Source organism: Strongylocentrotus purpuratus, unplaced genomic scaffold (assembly GCF_000002235.5).
Source record: "Strongylocentrotus purpuratus isolate Spur 01 unplaced genomic scaffold, Spur_5.0 spur5_scaffold_9, whole genome shotgun sequence".
NCBI classification, from domain to species: Eukaryota; Metazoa; Echinodermata; class Echinoidea; order Camarodonta; family Strongylocentrotidae; genus Strongylocentrotus; species Strongylocentrotus purpuratus.
The window spans coordinates 4,892,404-4,912,015 of NW_022145615.1; the positions used below are offsets into that span (position 1 = coordinate 4,892,404).

Below are 19,612 nucleotides of genomic sequence, written 5' to 3' on the forward strand. Positions count from 1 at the left end.
TGTAAAATATGCTTTTTGTGAGTTCAGTCAGTTTCCATGCCATTAAGATTTAATATCCAAGCCTATGGATGCTTAGCCTAGCATTATCAAATCAGTTTGATCACCATGCAAAGTTCCAATGACTTAAATAAATCCTTAGAATAGGAAAACTTATTCTCAAAGTCAATTTCCAATCATGAATACGCTTCTAAGTTTGTTCACGCTTTGGTTTTTAGTCTGGTACATCTATACTCGCTGCTTTAATCCTTTCGAAACATCTCTTTTTTGTTTCTCTTCCTCTTGTGTATGATTTTTAATGTTACAGTACTACAATGCAAAACAGAATTGAACTGGTTGTTTTTATCCAGTGAACATAATGATATTTCAACAAATGAATGTAAATACAAAATGAATAATAATTTTAACAAATAATTAAAAAAAAATCATTTAAAAGGACCGAGTATAAAGGCAGTTAACAATCATCTATTAAGTGCGGCATATATTGTACAATACCTCTAACTGCAAATGGTTATTAAGTATCGAAGTTACCATTTTCAACATATATCTGATCATAAACCTAGTACTAGGGTCCATGATCATATACTTGTACACGACTCATTGCTACCTCCCTCATCCCGTCTCGTTTCAGTTTCCTTCCATTAAATCATAGTTATGGATATGTTTGTTGAACTCTATGTTGAACTCATGTCCACCCACATCAACTGCAATAAGTCTGAATTCCAGCTCTCTTTCTTTCCACCTCTCTGTCTGTCTATCTCTCTTTGTCTCTGTATCTATCTTTAACCCCTTTGTATAGCCACGCTGGATATGTTTATATTTCTACAATTTCTTTTCATTATTGATACATTTCTGTCTCTCCGTCTCATATCTTTACATATTTCCGTCTATTTAGTCTCTCTGTCCTGTGTTTGATTGTTTGTTAACTTCATTGCCTCACTTCTTATCTCCCTCACTCTCTTTCCCTTGTCCCATTTTATCTCTCTGTGTTTTTTTCTCCAACATCCATTTCCCTCTTTTCGTCTTTGGTGTGGTCATTACTCCATATCAGCTGTTCTTACTTTCTCTTGCTTCACCACCATTTTCTCCCCCCCCCCCCCAAAAAAAAATAAAAAATAAAAAAATCAGACTAAAATGTGAGACTTGTAAATATTTCGAATATAAAGATATGTTTTCTACGTAGTACATTCGTGTGTCATAGCTATACGAGCAAATGTAAGCTACTGTGGGGTCATGTAAACTGGGTTATCCTATAGTAACCCGAGAGTACTCCTCTTAACCTCTATCCTTCCCTTTTCTCTCCCATTTCCGACTTACATACGTCGAACCTTCTTAGTTACACTCCATCCTTTCATATCACATTTTTATCTCATTTTTTTATCAAGATCATGTTTTGGGCCTATACTAAAAGCCCTATAATGTATGTTTATTCATTACTTAAAGTTCAAGTTGCATTATATTTCGGCATGACAGTAAGTATATATTTGGTAAATGAAGCCAACAAATAGCAAGAGTTTGTAAAGGTTGGCCCCATTCAATAAACCACAATTTATGACAATAAATCAATCATTAAGAGTAATCATTGAATCATAAACATGTATTTTGGGTTTTGTAAGTTCGCATGTTCCCCTTCCTGATCTGCATTTATAGATGGAGAGAGGGAGAAAGAGAGACGGAGAGTGGGTATGTTTTCTCATAATCTCTCCGCTTTCATTCTCATTTTCATATCATTTCATTAAGATCATGTCTTGGACTTATTCGTAAATTAATCCCTACGCTGCCTTCACATAGGTAGAGAGAGAAGACTCTAAGCTTCATAATCTCATAGTTTTCGTTTCTCGTTTCCATCTCACTCTATCAAGCTTATATCTTAGGCCTATACGTATGTGTAGTTCGCATGTTCCCTATCGCTTAGTGCATTGTGCATGGGTATATAATCTAGTAGACTGAGCTGAGAGAGTTTCCTTGATGAATCTGATGACTCAACCTCAGGCCTAATCAAGTATGAAATCCCTTCATTGCGTCGGAACATTCTGTGGATGATGAACGCTGAGTGTGACACCGGCATGCACACTGACGGTAGTCCCATCCCGCTCACCTGTGCGCAACCCCCTTTGAATTGTAGATCTAATTACTGAGTGCACGTATAAATATAGTATTGGGTATAATGCAGTCTCTACAAATGACAATATTTGGAAGTGTGGATGTATGAAGCCTTTCAAGGTTAATTAATCAAAATTCTCGAGAGGAAAATATTTTCAGTGCTGAAGAATTAAAAAAGGGCTGTTCATAAAATCGAATATAATTTGTTATTTTAATCTATTTGATTAGTTTCATTGCCATTTGAAATTTTGCCATACTATGATATATCACATAAGAGAAAAGATAGCATTAATAGCAAATATTTGCCTGTCATGTCCAATACTGAGTAATATATTACGAGAAAAACTGCATCATAAAATCACGTATTGTAGATTTGAATTATGTATTCTTTAGTTTTTTGACAAACTTAATTAACCTTATTATCACGTATCAAAACAAAAGTAATGACTTTTGACAAAAAGTAGTAAGTACATTTTGAATCATTGAAATAATTTATAGAAAAAAAATACAAGGTAAGAAAGCCTCATGAAAACATAACAATAAGGTACAAATCTATGTGAATCGTTACTGCTCGTCATGATATTACACCTACAATAAACAGCTACATTATTCACACCCTTACCATTTTGTAAGAATATGGAAAATGGATTTTCCCCAAGTTATTTTTCTTGAGAATTTGACATATTAAAGCTTACATCCAAAAGTATTCAATAAATGCCCTACTTCAATCAGTCCACCTTTCATTCTCGAGTTACGCAAAACAAAACGGGGTATGAGTAATTCAGTTGTTACCAGTATTATCTTCTTCCAAAAAGCGCCAAGTAGCCTAACATTATTCGAACAAGTTCATTTGTTATTCCTGACCGCTTCAAAGCTGCGTGTTTCGGATGGTGGTCTTAAAGATCGGTCCACAGACGTAAATAGTTTTATCCTGATCTATATTCAAGCAGTAAGACCGAACACACACACACACACGCACAAAACAAACGCCCACACACGTCATCTCATTTTCATTATACATGTTACCCTGCACCACGAAACCACCAAAATGTAGAAAGATGTGATTTTATACTTCATGTCTCATTCTAAAAGAGGAGATTCCCAGCTTTAAAATGATATAAAATTCATCATGGTCACACATCCACAACAAAGATAACATGTCCAAACCACAATTCTTTACATTTGTAATTCTTGCACTGATTTAACTACATTAGAAAGTTACAAAGTGCATCGCGTACGTCTTGTTACGTTTCAAATACATGCTCATCGTGTCTCCTGCATGGCTGGCGGTGGCGCCTAAACCGAGGCGCCATTTTACCATGTGCATGAAGTAACAATGACAGACTTTTCTTTGCTTTCCGTCTTTTTCTCTACTTTCCCTTTGTCTTGTTTGGGGAATGTTTGCATAATAATGAATGCTTGCCTTGACTTTTGGCAAATATCAACGATTTGATGGGAAGGTTAATCCCTTGGAAAGATCACAAGGACCAGGTATGCCCTAAGGGTGGGTGTGTGTGGAGGGGAGGGGGGGGGGGGGGAATCTCCTCCCCCTTTTCGGTATTGTTTTATCCCTATACTAGGGTCTGTCATAGTGTTGTACTTTAATAATGCGTACCCGAACATAATTATCATTCTGTCGACACGTTTTGCAAGGAGAGCTCCCTCCCCTACACACCCGCACATACGCCCACACCCTTACCCACAAAGGCAGACATTACAAAATGGCTCCATAATTCAAGCCCCCATTCTACATTTTTATTTTGAGAAAGGCAAACTCTATTCATCAGGTGGAAAACCTAAGGAATGAAACATATAACTTTGATTTAATTCGATTCAGGAATTATTTTATCCAGACAGCAGCAAAATGTGCGGACATAATAATTAACTAAAACAATCGAATAAATGTTTCCTAATTTCGAACATGGAAGTACTTCAACCTCGTTTTCTATAAGCTTTTTCATATAGTTCATTTCCATGAAAAGAAACTATTCACCTTATAAACAGTTCGCTAGATCAAGTCTGATATCAACGTACCAGACAGGAATTAACAGCAACTCGTCTTGTTTCAAATACCCTCTGTGTTAGTGTATCTCAGTGAAACGTAAAATCACTTAAATTACACGGAAGAGATTTTATGATGCCTCTGATAAAACACAAACACCTTAAATTGGTATTGATCCCGGTGTAATAAAAATCAAATTGTCCCAGCCAAGGCTGTCTGATCCCGCGATCAAGATATCATCGAAAGTCAAGGGCGCACTAGTTGATTTTCATTGCAATCTCCCGTTGCTAGGTTACCGTCAGTTGAGAGGGAATGTAAAGCAGCTATCTTGGTTTCTACGCTAATACCGATTGACGTATGTTCACAGTTCAAATTATTAGTATCATACATACATAATTATCCATGGATTTCGTTTCGAGTTCATTCTTAAAATGTCATGTGATGGCATGTTTTGAAAGGAATATTTGATTTAATGACGAGATATCGGTTTCTAATAATGATGAACTTTACATTTATGATACAATGGTTTTTATGTTTTGACAGGCATTTATAAATTATCTGTGTTTATTTGCGTGTGGGTCCTCCATTTTTATTCTCCACCCAACTTCTGGGAATAAAACAATCCGTTATGCATAATTATGCATAACGTGTACATTTTACATTCACTTTTATTAAACTTGCAAAAATCATGCTAATTGCTAGCAAACAAAATCAGCATCGTTATTCTTGCAAGCAAATACTTATCCCTGACTAGTAAATACTTTATTAAAAATGTTTTGTTACATCTCAAAGGAATTTTGCTTCTTCTTTTTCCTTCAAAAAGTGGATAAAACGTGGAGATGAATCTAAAACAATTATTCTGCTTACAAAACATTGATACATGTATGATTAGCATTTTCAATAAACTAAGCGCCGTTACATCTTTTACCAAATAGGGTATAACGTTAGTGTGGTTTTTAATTTGTGATCTGATGGTATTAAAGGTTAAAAGTTAAATTAATTAGTCATAATATAGTGCTAACCAGAACTTCAGTGCTCGATATCTATGGAGCAACGCTATTGTTGAAATGTTTCCCTCCGTTTAATTCTTAAAATTGAGATCACTTTCGCTTGGAGAACTTACTATAAAATGACCAAAGGCATTTTCTGCGTTATTATGTATGTCAGCAACCATGCAGCAACCATATAAAGTTGCCATGACGTGTCAGGTGTGACGCCATAAACTTGTCACGAGCGATATTGCCTTCTACTTTCTTGCAGCTGATCCTGGTCAAATTTCAGCAAAAGGCCAATTTCAAAATGCCATGATTATAAAAACAAGAAACTTCAACAACTATAGCTTGCAAGGGGACATTATTATTACAAGTTACTTTATATTACACACCAATTATGGCTATTGGGTATATAAACATTCTTAATTTTCTCATATTACGGCCAAATATTGTACAAAGGCAACACGGTTTGTTCGCATTAACAGCACGACTGCCTCGCCGTTCATTAGCACCCGAACCCGTCTAAAGACATTTCACAAGTGGGGCGTGCGATATTTTTCGGCAATAAGTGGATCGTTAACCTTCACGCATGCGTAACCATACTCTATCATGTATTTTCTTGCCGATTCCTAACAATTATCACTACCATCATAATTACAGTACCATCGAACAGCCTTGCTTTTAATAAAGGCCGATCTGACTAGCATTTACCGTTTTATTGTGGATTTGCGATGCACGTCTCTAGTACAAGGCTAATTATGTGTAATATATTGGGAATCAACATTGTCTAATATGGGTGTTCCTGATGGAGAAAGCGTGGAAAAAGAAATTGCCGGGGGTGAATAGCCACTTTCAGGGCTGTTTTATTGCTCTTTTACGAGCAGTTTTCCATGGGAAATAGACGTGGAAATGAAATATTAATTCCGCTGGATTTAGAGATGAATTGCACAAGGCCGTTCTTTTGTTTAAAGCATAAATGACTCACAATATACAGGAGAGGAGGTATTAAACTTGGAATTCTAGGAACTGTTAACAACTCTTTTATGGTATCCATTACAGCAGAATTGAAATAATTGTGTAATTTCAAAGGATGGGAACTCTTTGTTTGTCAGTATGCAGAGTGCACCAATTCACTTGATCACTTCAAATTTTGCTATGTCACTTCAGGGAGATGAGAGGAGCTCCCTGTTCACTTTTATAACTAGACGTTTACTTGTATTATTGCTAAAAAGTATTTTGTATGTTATTAGTGGCAGTATGAAGAGGGGAGAGGCACTGGTCTTACGTGTTAAAATATAAATTAACCAGGCCCATCGATTAGGGGAGGATGCATAAAGGGTCATATTATCGTCTTTTGTCATATTTTTCTCTTTCTCTCTCTCTCTCTCCCATTCTTTTTGTCTACTTTTCTCTTCTTGCTATTCTTTCTCTTGTTTTTTTCACTATTCGACTTGGGCACACCCCACACCATCCCTATGGAGATGATGTAATATGGTTGATAATAATTAGTTTATGAGACTGGAATTATTTCGCAAGATGAGTTCTACACGGCAAGAATCTAATATTTTATTATGTTACTAATCTTCCTTCTTATATTTTTTTCTATCACCTGATACAGATACAGAGCAGAATGCACAATAGATGCCCCTCCTGAGAAGATCATTCATTATATACTTCCATCACCAAAGGGTCTAAGAGGGAAATGGGACAAGAACGTCAAAGAGTCGGACGTTATCGAAAACATAAATGAGGTATTATTTTATAGTTATGACTTGATTTCACTCTTTATTACTATCTTGCCATTATTTCTTCCTCTTTTTCCCGCCTCTCTCCCTCCCTCTTTCTCTATTCCCAAATCAAAAGTTTTAGTAATTTTTGCTGCCCATTGGATAAAAAAGAGTAAAATGTAAGAGCAATCTGTTATAGCTATTTCTTAGCCCTTGAAATGGATTGCATTTCAAGATAAATTGAATGAAGGTCATTGCTAATTGTTTATCGTGCAGTAGAGGTATTGTTTTGCCCTGCAAACAAATCGATCAAACCCATACCTCGATTTCCTTTATTTCCATTTTTTGCATTATTATTTTGTAAAAAGTTTGTACTGCAATCATTTGGCAGATAATATAATGCCTTCAATTCATGTATAACTTATGTTTCCATGTGAATTTATTTCCTCATAACCAGAAGTCCAGAAGTTTGGATATCTTCTATATAACATTCATCTAGAATTGAAGACATTTTAAAGTTAAAACAATTAAACCAAAATGGTTTTAATTCTGTTTTTTTATAATACTCTCCACGTGCTTTTATAACTTAGTGGAAAAGGAAAGTCACACAATATTCGCCGTTGCTTTTCAGCGTTCATGCTCTTCAAATTTTACCATGTATACCTAGAGAGATTTGTTTAATAATATCGTTGTTGGCTCAAATTTTCAGGTGATTGTTTTTCTTTTTGCCAATTAAATCTTCTTGCGATTCATAAAATTCGTTCTAGAACTAAGCAAACATAATTTTCCGTTGAATTTATTTTTCCGTTTCGACCGCATGTTATTGCAATTTTTTACCTATTGGACAATATTGCTAGAGAACAAACATTTCATTTTAGGCGGTATATATAAAATATATATATATATATATATATATATATATATATATATATATATATATATGTACGAGGGAAAAGGAAAGCTCGATATTATGCCTCTCCATTTATTGCACGGAGCATGGATTGGAGTCGTAAATATGCTCCGTTCCTTTACCTCAAATTTTATTGTTTTCATCTTTCAAAATCACCCTAATTCTCTCGAAACCGGGAAATTGAATTTCTTCTACGAGATGGCATGAAACGAGTGTCATGGCGAATTCAATATGTTCAAAGCCTGTCCGTATCCATGTTCATAGTCCATCAGATTTTGATTTATTCCCGTTTCATATAATGTGATCTATTTTATACCGATGCACAAAGCAGACCGCTGTGCACTTTTCTTAGATACTAAAGCGATCATACCTCTAAAATATCAACTTGTTTGCTATCATCATTTTTTTGGCAAACATTTAAATTAAAAAATCCATCCTGTCATCAAAAAAAAAAGAAATAGGAATAAATTTAAGAAGTACTTCTTATTACCATCACCGTATTTTGGTGCTAATTCATGTACATGTATAAGGTATTCTAACTTGATTGGTCCAATATTTCCGGGTCCGGGGAAGCCCCTTTGTCACTTTGCAGACATATTTTTCATATTTTTGTCAGACCGAGTCAAGTTTAGACCACAGTCCATTATGGCAACAACGGATGACCCAACATTTAGTATTGGCAGACAATAGACGAACTGCTCCGAGGTTGAAGAAAAATTAGACGAAATTATAGTGACACTACCATGACTGTAGACGAAGTAGTTGTGGGGTGTGGCCGAACTAACATTAGAGGAGGTGGGCATTGAACGAATTGGCTAAATACCTAATGACAATTAGATTGCTTGGTCAGTTGTCTGTCTAAAAAAAGAAATATGATTGTCTCCAATATCTGATAATGCACTGGGCGGACCAACTGATCCAAAAACTTGGTTATGCGACACATGCTCCTGCGACAATATTACTCCGCGATCAATACCTCCACCGGTCACGCAAATCGAATTCCCATCTTCATCCCTGGATCAAACACTGTACCTAACCCTAACTCCAACCCTAAACCTGACCTAAAATACAACTGCAGCCCTAACCCTAACCCTAACCCTAACCCTAACCCTAAATCTAAACCTTACTTGTATTCCGATAGCAATCATAAACCTATATCTTTGACTATATAAAAAATGCCCGGAACAATTGTCGTCGCGCTAATGTCGGAGCACCCATCATTTTTCCAGGCTCAGAAGATCGTTATAGAAGGTAAAGCGACTCCGTTCATTTTAACACCGGTCTAATATGAATCCATGCGACTTCTCTTCACTAATGGGGCAAACTAGGCGAATAGTACTTCGGAGTGGAAGGGCAGGAGAGAAATGCCGAGACAAATTGATTTGAATTTGAGTGATTTACCCGGTCTATATCTGCGTATCCCATCTTAGACTCACATCTATAAGAACAGACGGTATAACCAGTGTTTTGTTGAACTATGTCTCGAACTTTTTGTCACATCGTTTATTCCAAATCTATTTAGAATGTTAAGGAAATGTACAATGATGTAGCCGGAACTAACAAATGAATCTGTCGTCTGCACTGCGCAGTATATGTGTGTGTGCATTTAATGAAAGTAACAATCATTATTGTTCTCACAATCTATCTCCATTGAAGTTTACTTATCTCTTTGAAATAATTCAATCATGGTCTTTCTTTTCACTTGTACTCTTTCCCTTCGTGAGCTTTAAATTGTGTGCTTTAATCTAATACAAGTTACTTCTTTTATCCAACTTCTGCATCGCTGGGTTTAAGAATAACCTTGTATTTCTAATTTATTTAGGAGATGCATTTAGGCAGCTACTTCGTAATCGAAAATAAGCTATATTGGAGGCTGAATATTTTTGTTTTTGAGAATCATCGCCATCTTAATTATGATTGTACATGTATTATTTAAGATATGAACGCAGAAAGGGTTATGACAAAATAATGAGGTCTTTGAAAAAAAGGGAAAAAGTAGGTGTGCCGTGTTTTCGTGTGGGTGAGGATGGGTGAGGATGGGTGTGTGTCATATTTTGTACGAATAACCAAGGAAAGCAAAGGGAATAGAGAACGATACATCAACAGAGCACCAACACAATGGTATTGTGTTGTCTAGATGTGTACGGACATCGACTCGCTGAACCCGGCCAATGTTTGGAAAAGATGTTCAACTCTAGCTAGCACTGTTTGCCCTTATGACCAGACATGACATTTCATGTACGATCTGCGGAAAGCATTCACCCAATATTTCTGAATTAAATCAAAAAGGATTTTCATCGAACATCGCCGCGGTTGCTCTTCTAATTTAGGGCAGCGGTAATATATCATTTTCCTCAACCGAAATACATCTTGCGCATGGCATCGATCGCATAAAACGAGATGGGAATGGTCGGGAGTTGGCTTACCAGTAATCCTCCCTTCTCCCCTTCTCCATCTTTCTCCTCGCCCTTTATCAACTCTCAAATCGTTTATGTCTATTTTTATGCGGCTTTTTGTTTAAGTCATATCTTTTGTTTCCATGTTATGTGTCCTTTTTGTTTCGAGGAATTTTGCCTCGTACTCCCCACTTTTTTATTCCTCCCTTTTATATTTCTTTTTCACTATCTTTCCATTTTTCAATTTGTCTTCTCTATTCCTATCTCTCTCTCTCTCTCCTTCGTACTATCTCCTTCACTATTTCCTATCTCCATAAATCCCTCCGTTTTTCCTCCTCATCCTGCTCTCCCCATCCTGCTCTCCCTCATTAGTTCTTCTTTCTCTGCCTCAGCTCGCTCAGATATATGGTTTTTAGTTTCATCAATTTTCTAGATTAGGGATTCTTCGTCTAATCTAATTGCGTGCGCAAAGAAGCTCCCGATCTCTCGCATTTGTGCTTGGATTAGCAATATGGTATGTCTTGATGCTTCCCAAGTCTCTTTATAACTCCTCGGATGCCCAGCTTTGGCCTTGAATAGCAGACTAATCTAGTACGCAGACAGGGCAAAGTACGCTCACATGCATGTCAAGATATATCCCACAAACATTTTTTTTTCTCTTTTCATTTTTCATTTAACCACGGATGAGTCAGCCGCGCTTTAGCAAACTTTTTGGCGAAGAGTACATCATTTGACAAATTTTCAATATCCGTCACTAATGATGATTTTTAAAAGGCACAATTTTGTGTATTTCATCCTAATGAATGAGCAGTCTGTTCTACTCATGATTATATGTTCACGTTGATAAAATGATAAGAATGCATCAGTTCTTAAATATTACATGAAAAACATGAAATTGACGTTTGTATAATTAGTTCATTACGTTCAAAAAAGGTTTAATAAACTATAATAGTAATGGACCGGGTGTACATTATTAAGAATGTCTGTATTTGCAGATCAGTGTGGTTGCATTGTAGATCTGTCGTTATTGTTTAAAACGTAGATTTATAATTCATAAAATGTTCATATTTGATACTTTTGTAAAGTCATTTTCATAAGCATCCTATTGAGACTTACTCAGAGATAATAATTATTTGACTATTACTTTCTTTTTATCAAAACGTTCAACTCGCATGCTTTAAGTCAAGTCAATGCATGGATGACGGTCTGTCTTTATGGTGAACCATATCAATTCGCCGTAGGTTCCTAATGTATGATTTCAGAAACCCATCTTTCCTAACATGTGCTGTAGCTTGAAGGTATCTGTGATCTAATGGAAGAAACGAAACGGCAAAGCTGGAATAAGGTTTGTAGGAGCGTAAAGTCAACGCTTCCAGGCGGAGTGGTGTTGATACAATTATGGGTTGCCAATACCAGCTCTTCCCCGAGGGATTGAGCATCTACACTAAACGAATTATAGAAGTGATCATGGATTTGAACTCGGAGATTGTAAGGTTAGAGGATCCAACTGTTCTTTCATTCTCTCTCTCTCTCTCTCTCTCTATAGATAGATATATAGGTAGATGGATAGCCGCCTGTCGTCAGTGTGCACGAGCGGTTTCGAGGCAAGCCGTAGTCGTCCCGTGGCAGTTTACACAAATATGTTATTGTTTAAAATAATATTATTTCAGAAAATGAATTATTAACGTATCTCTTTTTTTTCTCTTCCTCTCTCTCTTTCATATTCACTGTCCTTGCCCTTTCCTTTCTTCTCTGTCTCTCCATCTCTCTTGCCATCCACCACCTTTCTCTCCTCTCTTTTTCTTTCACCGTATCTCTCTTTCTCTCTCTCTCTGTCATACTTTCCAATCTTTCATTGTATGTTTTTTTCTCTTTTTCTTTCTCTTTGTATTTGCCTGTTTGTTTCTATCTCTCTTTTACTTCTTCCTCTTTCTCCCCTATCCATTTTGTCACATCCCAAATCCAGAATCTCATCATCGCCCGATCAGCGACACACAGCGCCGCCATGGGCCTGATCGCATCGCGGGACTTCGTTGATCTGATCACGGTCAGGCGCTACCCGGACCGCGGGATCGTAGCCACCAGCTCACGGAGCGTGGATAGGAAAGATAGACCGCCCGTTGACGGCTTCGTGAGGGGGGTCAACTACCACGGGGGCACCTTCTGCTCCCCCGTAGATGGGTAATTTAGAAACAGTTATAGCATTTCCACAATTCACTGAAGTCAGTTGAACACGAGGCGTCATTTACTGACGTAAGACTGCGTCATTTTTTGACGTAAGTCTGCGTCAGCGACTGTCATGGCTTTTGACGCGCCATGTAATATGTCAGAGTGATATCATGATTGGAAAAATATGAATCAAAAGTAAAAAGTAAAAAAAAGTATAAGCGACATGTTGCGCTGCACGGATTAGTAGTTTGGCTTTGATCAGCGCAGGAAATAACGCAGTCGAAATAACGTCTCGTTTGCAATGAGCTTTAGGCACAGACATAGTTATGACTAATAGCCTCGATTCAAAGTTTCTTCCAGTTCACGCTAAAATTCATCGGAAAGTTAACCATGGACGTTACTATAGAACGGATACATGTATCTTTTGATACAATAATTTTAAGTTAGATAACATTCAACAAATTCCTTTCCATTTCGGAAACTCCGACCAATATTGCAGGCAAATTCCGTTTGATAAGCCACTAAACCTACTTGTATAGTTCATTTATATGCCCCTTTAACAAAAATTTGAACAGAATTCTACACAATACCCTTATGTGCATTGAGGGCACAATCATGTCTATACAAATTTACAGTGAGTATTTGGTTAATGGCCGGGGCGACTATAAAACATTTTTAATGGTTTGGATGTATGTTTTCTCACGAGTTTGCCAAAATATTTCCAAAACATTACGATACTTAGTGATTATTTCTGATTTGAATTGCATCAATATTTGCCTACTGTATGGCATAAAGTGTCATCATATTAACAAATTCACTAACAAGCGTATATCCTGAAACTGGTGTCGAATGGGCAAGCCCCCCCCCCCCCTCAGTCAGCATGTTATCAACGAATTAATGAAAAATATCGAAGCTTTAGTGGAAACAAATCATACGGTCTTACACATCCAGACATAAAGAGAAAAGGTTATATACAGACAAAACACACAGAGAGGATGTATAAAGCCTATACATAAATGCAACAGATAGATAATAAGTCGATGATGATAGTTGAATAATGCCATGATAAAGCATGAATGGGGAATTTAAGCAAATATGAAAGGTGAATCTCAAAATAGACAAATATGGGGAGCTTGTGCATGAAGGATGATTATGGGGAAGGAAATTGATTTGAAGCTAGAGAAATCCCGCTGCGGATTTCCCGCCAAATAAAGCGAATAGCGGCTTAATTAAAAACGGGTCTGTCCTTGAGCGGGCTAATAACATCAGTACATGTCTTTTATGCGGATTCATGTTCTTGTTTCCGTGCGCGTCTCGCAAATCTGATTCATTTTGACTCACGATGTATGTTTACGCACGGATAGCTATGGTGTAGTGGTGATGACAAATCAAGAGTTCCGAAAGTTGTGGGCTGACTTTAAAGAGCAACGCTTTAAGGGGCTAGGCAACTATTTTGTTACTCAATATTTCGACTCAATATTTAGAGGAAAGCGTAGGCCTGCTCCTTCCACTTTCGTTCAAGATGAATTTGTCAAATGCAACAAACTCTTGTCTATGAGGTAGGCATAAGGTTGCGATGCAAGTCTTTGACAGCTGCAGGAAAGAGGAGTTCCCTCTAACTGACTACTGGGAAGAAAGACGTTTCCTTTGATCTTTAAAGACGTGCAGATCTCCTTGTTATGGCATGTGGTTTAGCGCAAACGGGATGTAGTAGGAGGATCGAGGGCGAGAGGGGAAGCTCACAAAAATAGCGTGAATCATCGAGGGAAAGACTTGTTTTTATTTCAGCTATCATGACAAGCTGTCATGAAGGATTCTTTTGAGATTCGACCACCCCGAATCGAAAGAAGGTGGAATGCGCCTCAGGCGAAGATATACATGCCTAATAACATTTGTCCTCGGTGTAAGTTATGATACACTAGACAAAATAATATCCATAACTCAATGTGTTACAAGCGCCTTTTCTTTATCCTCTCTGGTCCGCGGATCAAGGCAGAAATACCAATGTCCTTCTCAAAACAGAAAGAGTATACCCCTTCAACACCTACCGAATATATCATGTCACTTGAAGGCACGTTTATGTCATAGTAGACGATGGATAGACATACACTGACGAAGTCGGTTTGGTGTGTATAAATAGTCTGAATACCTTAAAGCGCAAGAGCAATCCCATTATTATTTCGGAAATACATATCAAGATTGAAAAAAATCTCAAGATTATACCGCTCGCGTTTTTATTTTGTATATGAATTAGTTTCCACCGTTAATGTGTAGCGTAGGAACTTAAAGACATTTTTTCATAGAAAGAGGAACATGGTCCACTTGTTTCATCTGGATTTGCCTGTATGTGAGACATGATAGATGGAGAAATGGGAAAAGCGTTCCAGCCCAATTACTCTATTTTTCTAACCTCTGTTGTGTAAACTGCCCCGTATTCAGAGCTGCCACTAGAGGGGGCGCTATGAGTGAAACACTCAGAGCCATCTATATACACAGAGTTTGGCCAACTTGGTTTCACTGGGTCACAACATGGCGTATATTCTTGTGTTTTGTGCTTGCCCAACAAAGCAGTAGTCGCCATATTGTGTCCAACTCGAACCGGGTTGGCCAACTCTGTTTATAGATGGCTCTTGAAAACCCCTTTAATCCCTGACCATATAATATTCAATTCGTGACATTATGGCAACAACAACAAATTAAAAGTTCTAAAAGTTGGGATGCATTAATTATTTTGTAGAGTATGTGAATAAAAAAAAAACTCAAGTTTTGATTTAAAAGAATTAAGAAACGAAATTGTTTTAACATAATGAGGAAGAGAGTTCCATATTGACAGTCCTTTCAATTTGAAAGAAATAGATGATGCTGTATTTATACATCTTTCGACATAGTAATTTTCCGGATTTCTAGTATTATAATTATGCATTTCTGTTTTACATTTAATAATGGAGGCAAGATTATATGGTATTTTGTTATGTTTATGTTTAAAGACCATTAATGAGATACAGTAGTCATTCAGTGGGCAAATATCCTTCATTTTCCTAGCTACATGTACAGTTGATGTATTACAGTAAGCTTAGAATATGAGGAAGTTATTCTCTTTGATTTCAGGAATATATATCATTTCGGCACAGTAATGTTGAAGAACTCAGGACCTTTTTAATCTATCCTTTCAAGTCATTTTTGGACCTCTTTTCGATGGGATATTGGATGTGGGTCAACCTAGTCAGCAATTTTTTTGCCACCACCCCTTCCCCCGATAGATAATGCCCCTCTCTTAATAAATAATATTTTATTTTTGTTTTGTCTTTCTTCTTGAATAGGGAGAGCAACAAGACCCGTGTGGTGAACATAGTACAAACGGATCTCTGCGGAATGATCCCCCAATCGCTGGTTGAGTCTGCACTACCAAACAATCTCATTGAGTTCTTTGTCGACCTGGACAATTCGCTCAAGAAAGACTACTGAACACGCCTCGTTCGAGACTTCTTGCCAGTTTCATTGACTTTGCAGCTATTTAGTAGTTATATGGAGCATTACACTCGGCCACAATATTGTTTTTTTTTAAATATATATCATGTTTACATAATGCTAAACCAGTGTATACAAAAATGAGGGTCATGCATGAAAAATGTGAGTATTAAAGAGTAAACTTAATAGTGACCCGCCAAGAGTTTTAATTTCTGTAGCTTCATCAAATCATTCCACAGATCATAGTTTAATTAGGACATTTTGACCAATGGTTTAGAAACGGCTTTTGTAAACAAATATATCAGTTGTAAAGTATATAGGGTACATAGGGTCAAGTTTTGGATTAAGGAATATTTGGTAAGACGATGAACAAATTAATTTACAATAGTCATGATATACAATGAATTGTGTATTCTTTTATTAATTCAAATTATAAAAGATATGGCACTTTGTAGGATTTTTTTCAATGGCATAATGATATTAATACATTCTTAGTTGTCAGTTATGTGATGGAATGCTGAAGAAAAGTTGTACTAAAGAAAATAACATGTGTGATGTTAATACGGAAGGTACTGATCTTTATTTTTTCTTAACAAATTTAACTATTCTTTCTTAACAAATTTTGCCATTCTTTTGATGATATAAGTTTAATGGAGGTAGTATGAAAGAGTAGATAATTATCAAAATGTTGAGTGGCGTTCAACGTGAAATCATCACAAAATTGTGTGTAAAAATAGTTTTATAATCTCATGTTAACTTCTTATATGGTAAAAATTGGAAATGGTTTTTTAAGAAGTCTGTAAATTTGAATGACGGGGATAGCTATAAGCACCTAATTCATTTAATTCTTGCATGTCAAAGAATGTTATCTGTAGAACATTGTGCAAAAATAAAGAAGACTTGCAAAGTGACTAATAGGATAACTATACAGACTCTTAGTTTTAGATAATGCCTCGAATTGATGGTTTAAAATGCTGCAAATTTATTTTTTTATTACGATCGAAGTTAATTGTTAACGTTAATCAACCACAGCTATTCGTCGTTGCTTTCTGTGTTCAAAGTTTGTCTAGTGTTTCAATATTTTCCCCAACAAAAACGAAGGAGAAAACATCAATAGAATGTAAATATGTCCGATGGATACTGCATTGGGTGAACTGTTTAGGAAGCTTTTCCTTCATAAATAAAAGTCCGAAAATGTTTTATCAGTAATGTTTTTAATGTTAAGGGATACTGATGTCGAACCCTAATCCATCGACCCGTACCCCCTTTTTATTTTGTTGACGCCTCAAGTAAATTTATTCCATTCGTTCCATATTGAGGCAGTATAAACCCAACCCAGTGTATACACTGCTGCTCATAGAATTAGAATACTTTTTCTTACCTCTTTTCTTGAAAAGATTTTAACAAGATGATTTATTTTTCAGTAGATAACGTTTGTAAATATCTTCTCAGGACTTAATTGACCAATCCAAAAGTCCTATCTTTTAGTTTCTGAGGAGATATAAACTTTTTTCTACCAAGAATTTATCATATCGTCGCAAGAAAAATTGTTTCAATTTTATGGGCAACAATGGATTTGCTCAATTCGTTACAGTTTGTTATCTGTGAAGAATATTCATTAGGCGGTGTCAGAAACAATTTTCCCGATCCATCTTGAATTACCAAAATATTAGCTATCTAGATAATTCACTTACATAGATGACAGACAGAAATTTCCCGCGAAAAATCCCGTTAAATTTCTCGATGAGGGAGAATTTTCTTGGTTTGTTGTAGGATTTGTTCGCGGGCAATTGATGACAGACTAAATTCTAAATTCATGAAACGCAGATGTGTTAATGTTGATCGAACCATTACCAGTGTTCCATTGTAATTAGCAGTGCATCCAAGATAATTAATAATGAAGGTGAAAGTAAATTTGTATTCTCTTGTTTAATATTATATGCAAATGAAAATGTAGAGCCTTATTGACTTGAAGCAACTGATGTACATGAGTAGTACATGATTAAAGGGATTACAGTAAGCCTACCGCCCCTTGCGCACGAGGCGTTATTTCGCTGACGCAAGGCTGCGTCAGTGACTGATGAAGTCTTTGACGTGACATTTTAGAGTGACATTGTACACAGAAAAAAACGCAAAATAAACAGGCCAAATATTGCGTTAAAAAACTGTCGTATTGGCCGATTGCATTCACAGCTTTGATTAGCGCATGCAATGGCGCAATTGATATGACGCCTCGTGTGCAGAGGACGCCATACCACATGCACCCGAGGTGTCATATCAATTTATTTCCTTCGCCAATAAAGCCTCTTCAGAAAAGTCGTTCATAATTATGCCAGTAAATTAATGATCACACTTTACATTTTGCATTCACATCGTATACAACGCTACTCTCACATGACTCGTTAAAGACTGCGCTAGTCGCTGACGCAGCCATGAGCCAGCGTATGACGCTTCATGTACAATGGTCATAAGAGTGTTCATGGTCGAGTGCATGATTTGAACAATAACGACCAAACAATTGTCTTGTAATACATGTAGATAGATTAATAATACAGCGGGTTTTTATATAATGAATAGGCTTCTACGGCGTATGCAGGGTTAGCATGTCATTTGCAGGCCAAAAAGAAATAAAACCGTGGACTCAAAAGTAAAAGGACTGAACTGGCAGTAGATACCATTTAATACAGATGATTATAAAATTAATAACTCTGTTTTGTCACATTAGTCTGCTTGTATGTGTTACCATACCTGCAAACACATTATACTTAATTCATGCATGTACTTATCCTTAGTATGCGCCAGCTAGAATTAGTTTTCCTAAAGTTAGAAACGTGATAATCAAGTATATATGGCAAAATATCACTTATTATTGTGTATTTCCTAATTGCACTGTAAGATGTACAAAATTAATCACATAATTAGGTTTATACCCTTAAATTACTTTATCATATAATCATAATATTGTCCGTTCTTGATATGGTTTTCATCGCATTTTACTCTTAGCATTATTTTATTCATTTCCTTTCATATTCCACTACAATTTCTATGAGCCCTTCACTCTTAAATCACTTCTTCTATCAATCTCTTCATCTTATTCGAATTCATTTTTGTATTGTCACAGAAATATGCTCTCTCACGTTTTATGAAAACGTGTAGTTCATTAATTTTCTTGATTTTTCAGTATTGTCATCATGCATCATTGTGTATTTACAACATTATTATAAATATTGTACGACTACTAGCCAGTAATAAGCGTTCATCAATGTTGTCTAGCTTAAAAAGCCAACTGCTATCATATAACTCACTCTCGTGTTGTAAAACTTGTATATTATGCTATTGCTTAATGTTATGCTGGAGAAGAAAAAAAGAAATATGTGAGACATATGAAACCTTTGTGTATATATGATCCACGAACTATTTGTATTGTATCTTGTTGATTCAAGTTGCATCATTCGATGTGCTTCATAATGTTTGTTGACCACGATAATAAACAAATATATTGTCGAGTCGCTGAAACTCTGGGAGTATACTTTGTGTTTTGTTTGTGTACATGTATAAAGAGACAGTGATCTTTAAACACGGATAAGTTCAACTTCAGATTTACTTCAAAGACCCACAGAAGGGTAAATGCAAGAAATAAAACCCCATTATTTTCAGTTAAAAGTTTTTTTTTTCTTAAAAGAGGAAGAATAACGAAATTGAATTATGAGGGTTAGCTTATAAATAAACCCCACTTGGGCTCGATTGTAGCGTTGGGGCAATAACGCTGTACATGCATTGATACTTTCACAGGGTTTTACATTGAACACTTCACTTTATTTGAGTTAATTTTCCAAGTGTCTTTCTCA

At 36.3% G+C, this 19,612-nt stretch overlaps 1 protein-coding gene across 1 annotated transcript in view; it reads left to right on the forward strand.

Moving 5' to 3' along the window:
- LOC584940 (stAR-related lipid transfer protein 5) overlaps positions 1–19,280 on the forward strand; it is a 58,842-nt gene extending 39,562 nt beyond the window's left edge. The window contains exons 4-6 of the mRNA XM_011679758.2: positions 6,713–6,845; positions 12,094–12,308; positions 15,617–19,280. Of these exons, the coding sequence (XP_011678060.2) occupies positions 6,713–6,845; positions 12,094–12,308; positions 15,617–15,761 (493 nt within the window). The 3' untranslated portion in view covers positions 15,762–19,280. The remainder of the gene's footprint in view (positions 1–6,712; positions 6,846–12,093; positions 12,309–15,616) is intronic.
- The last annotated feature ends 332 nt before the right edge of the window (positions 19,281–19,612 follow it).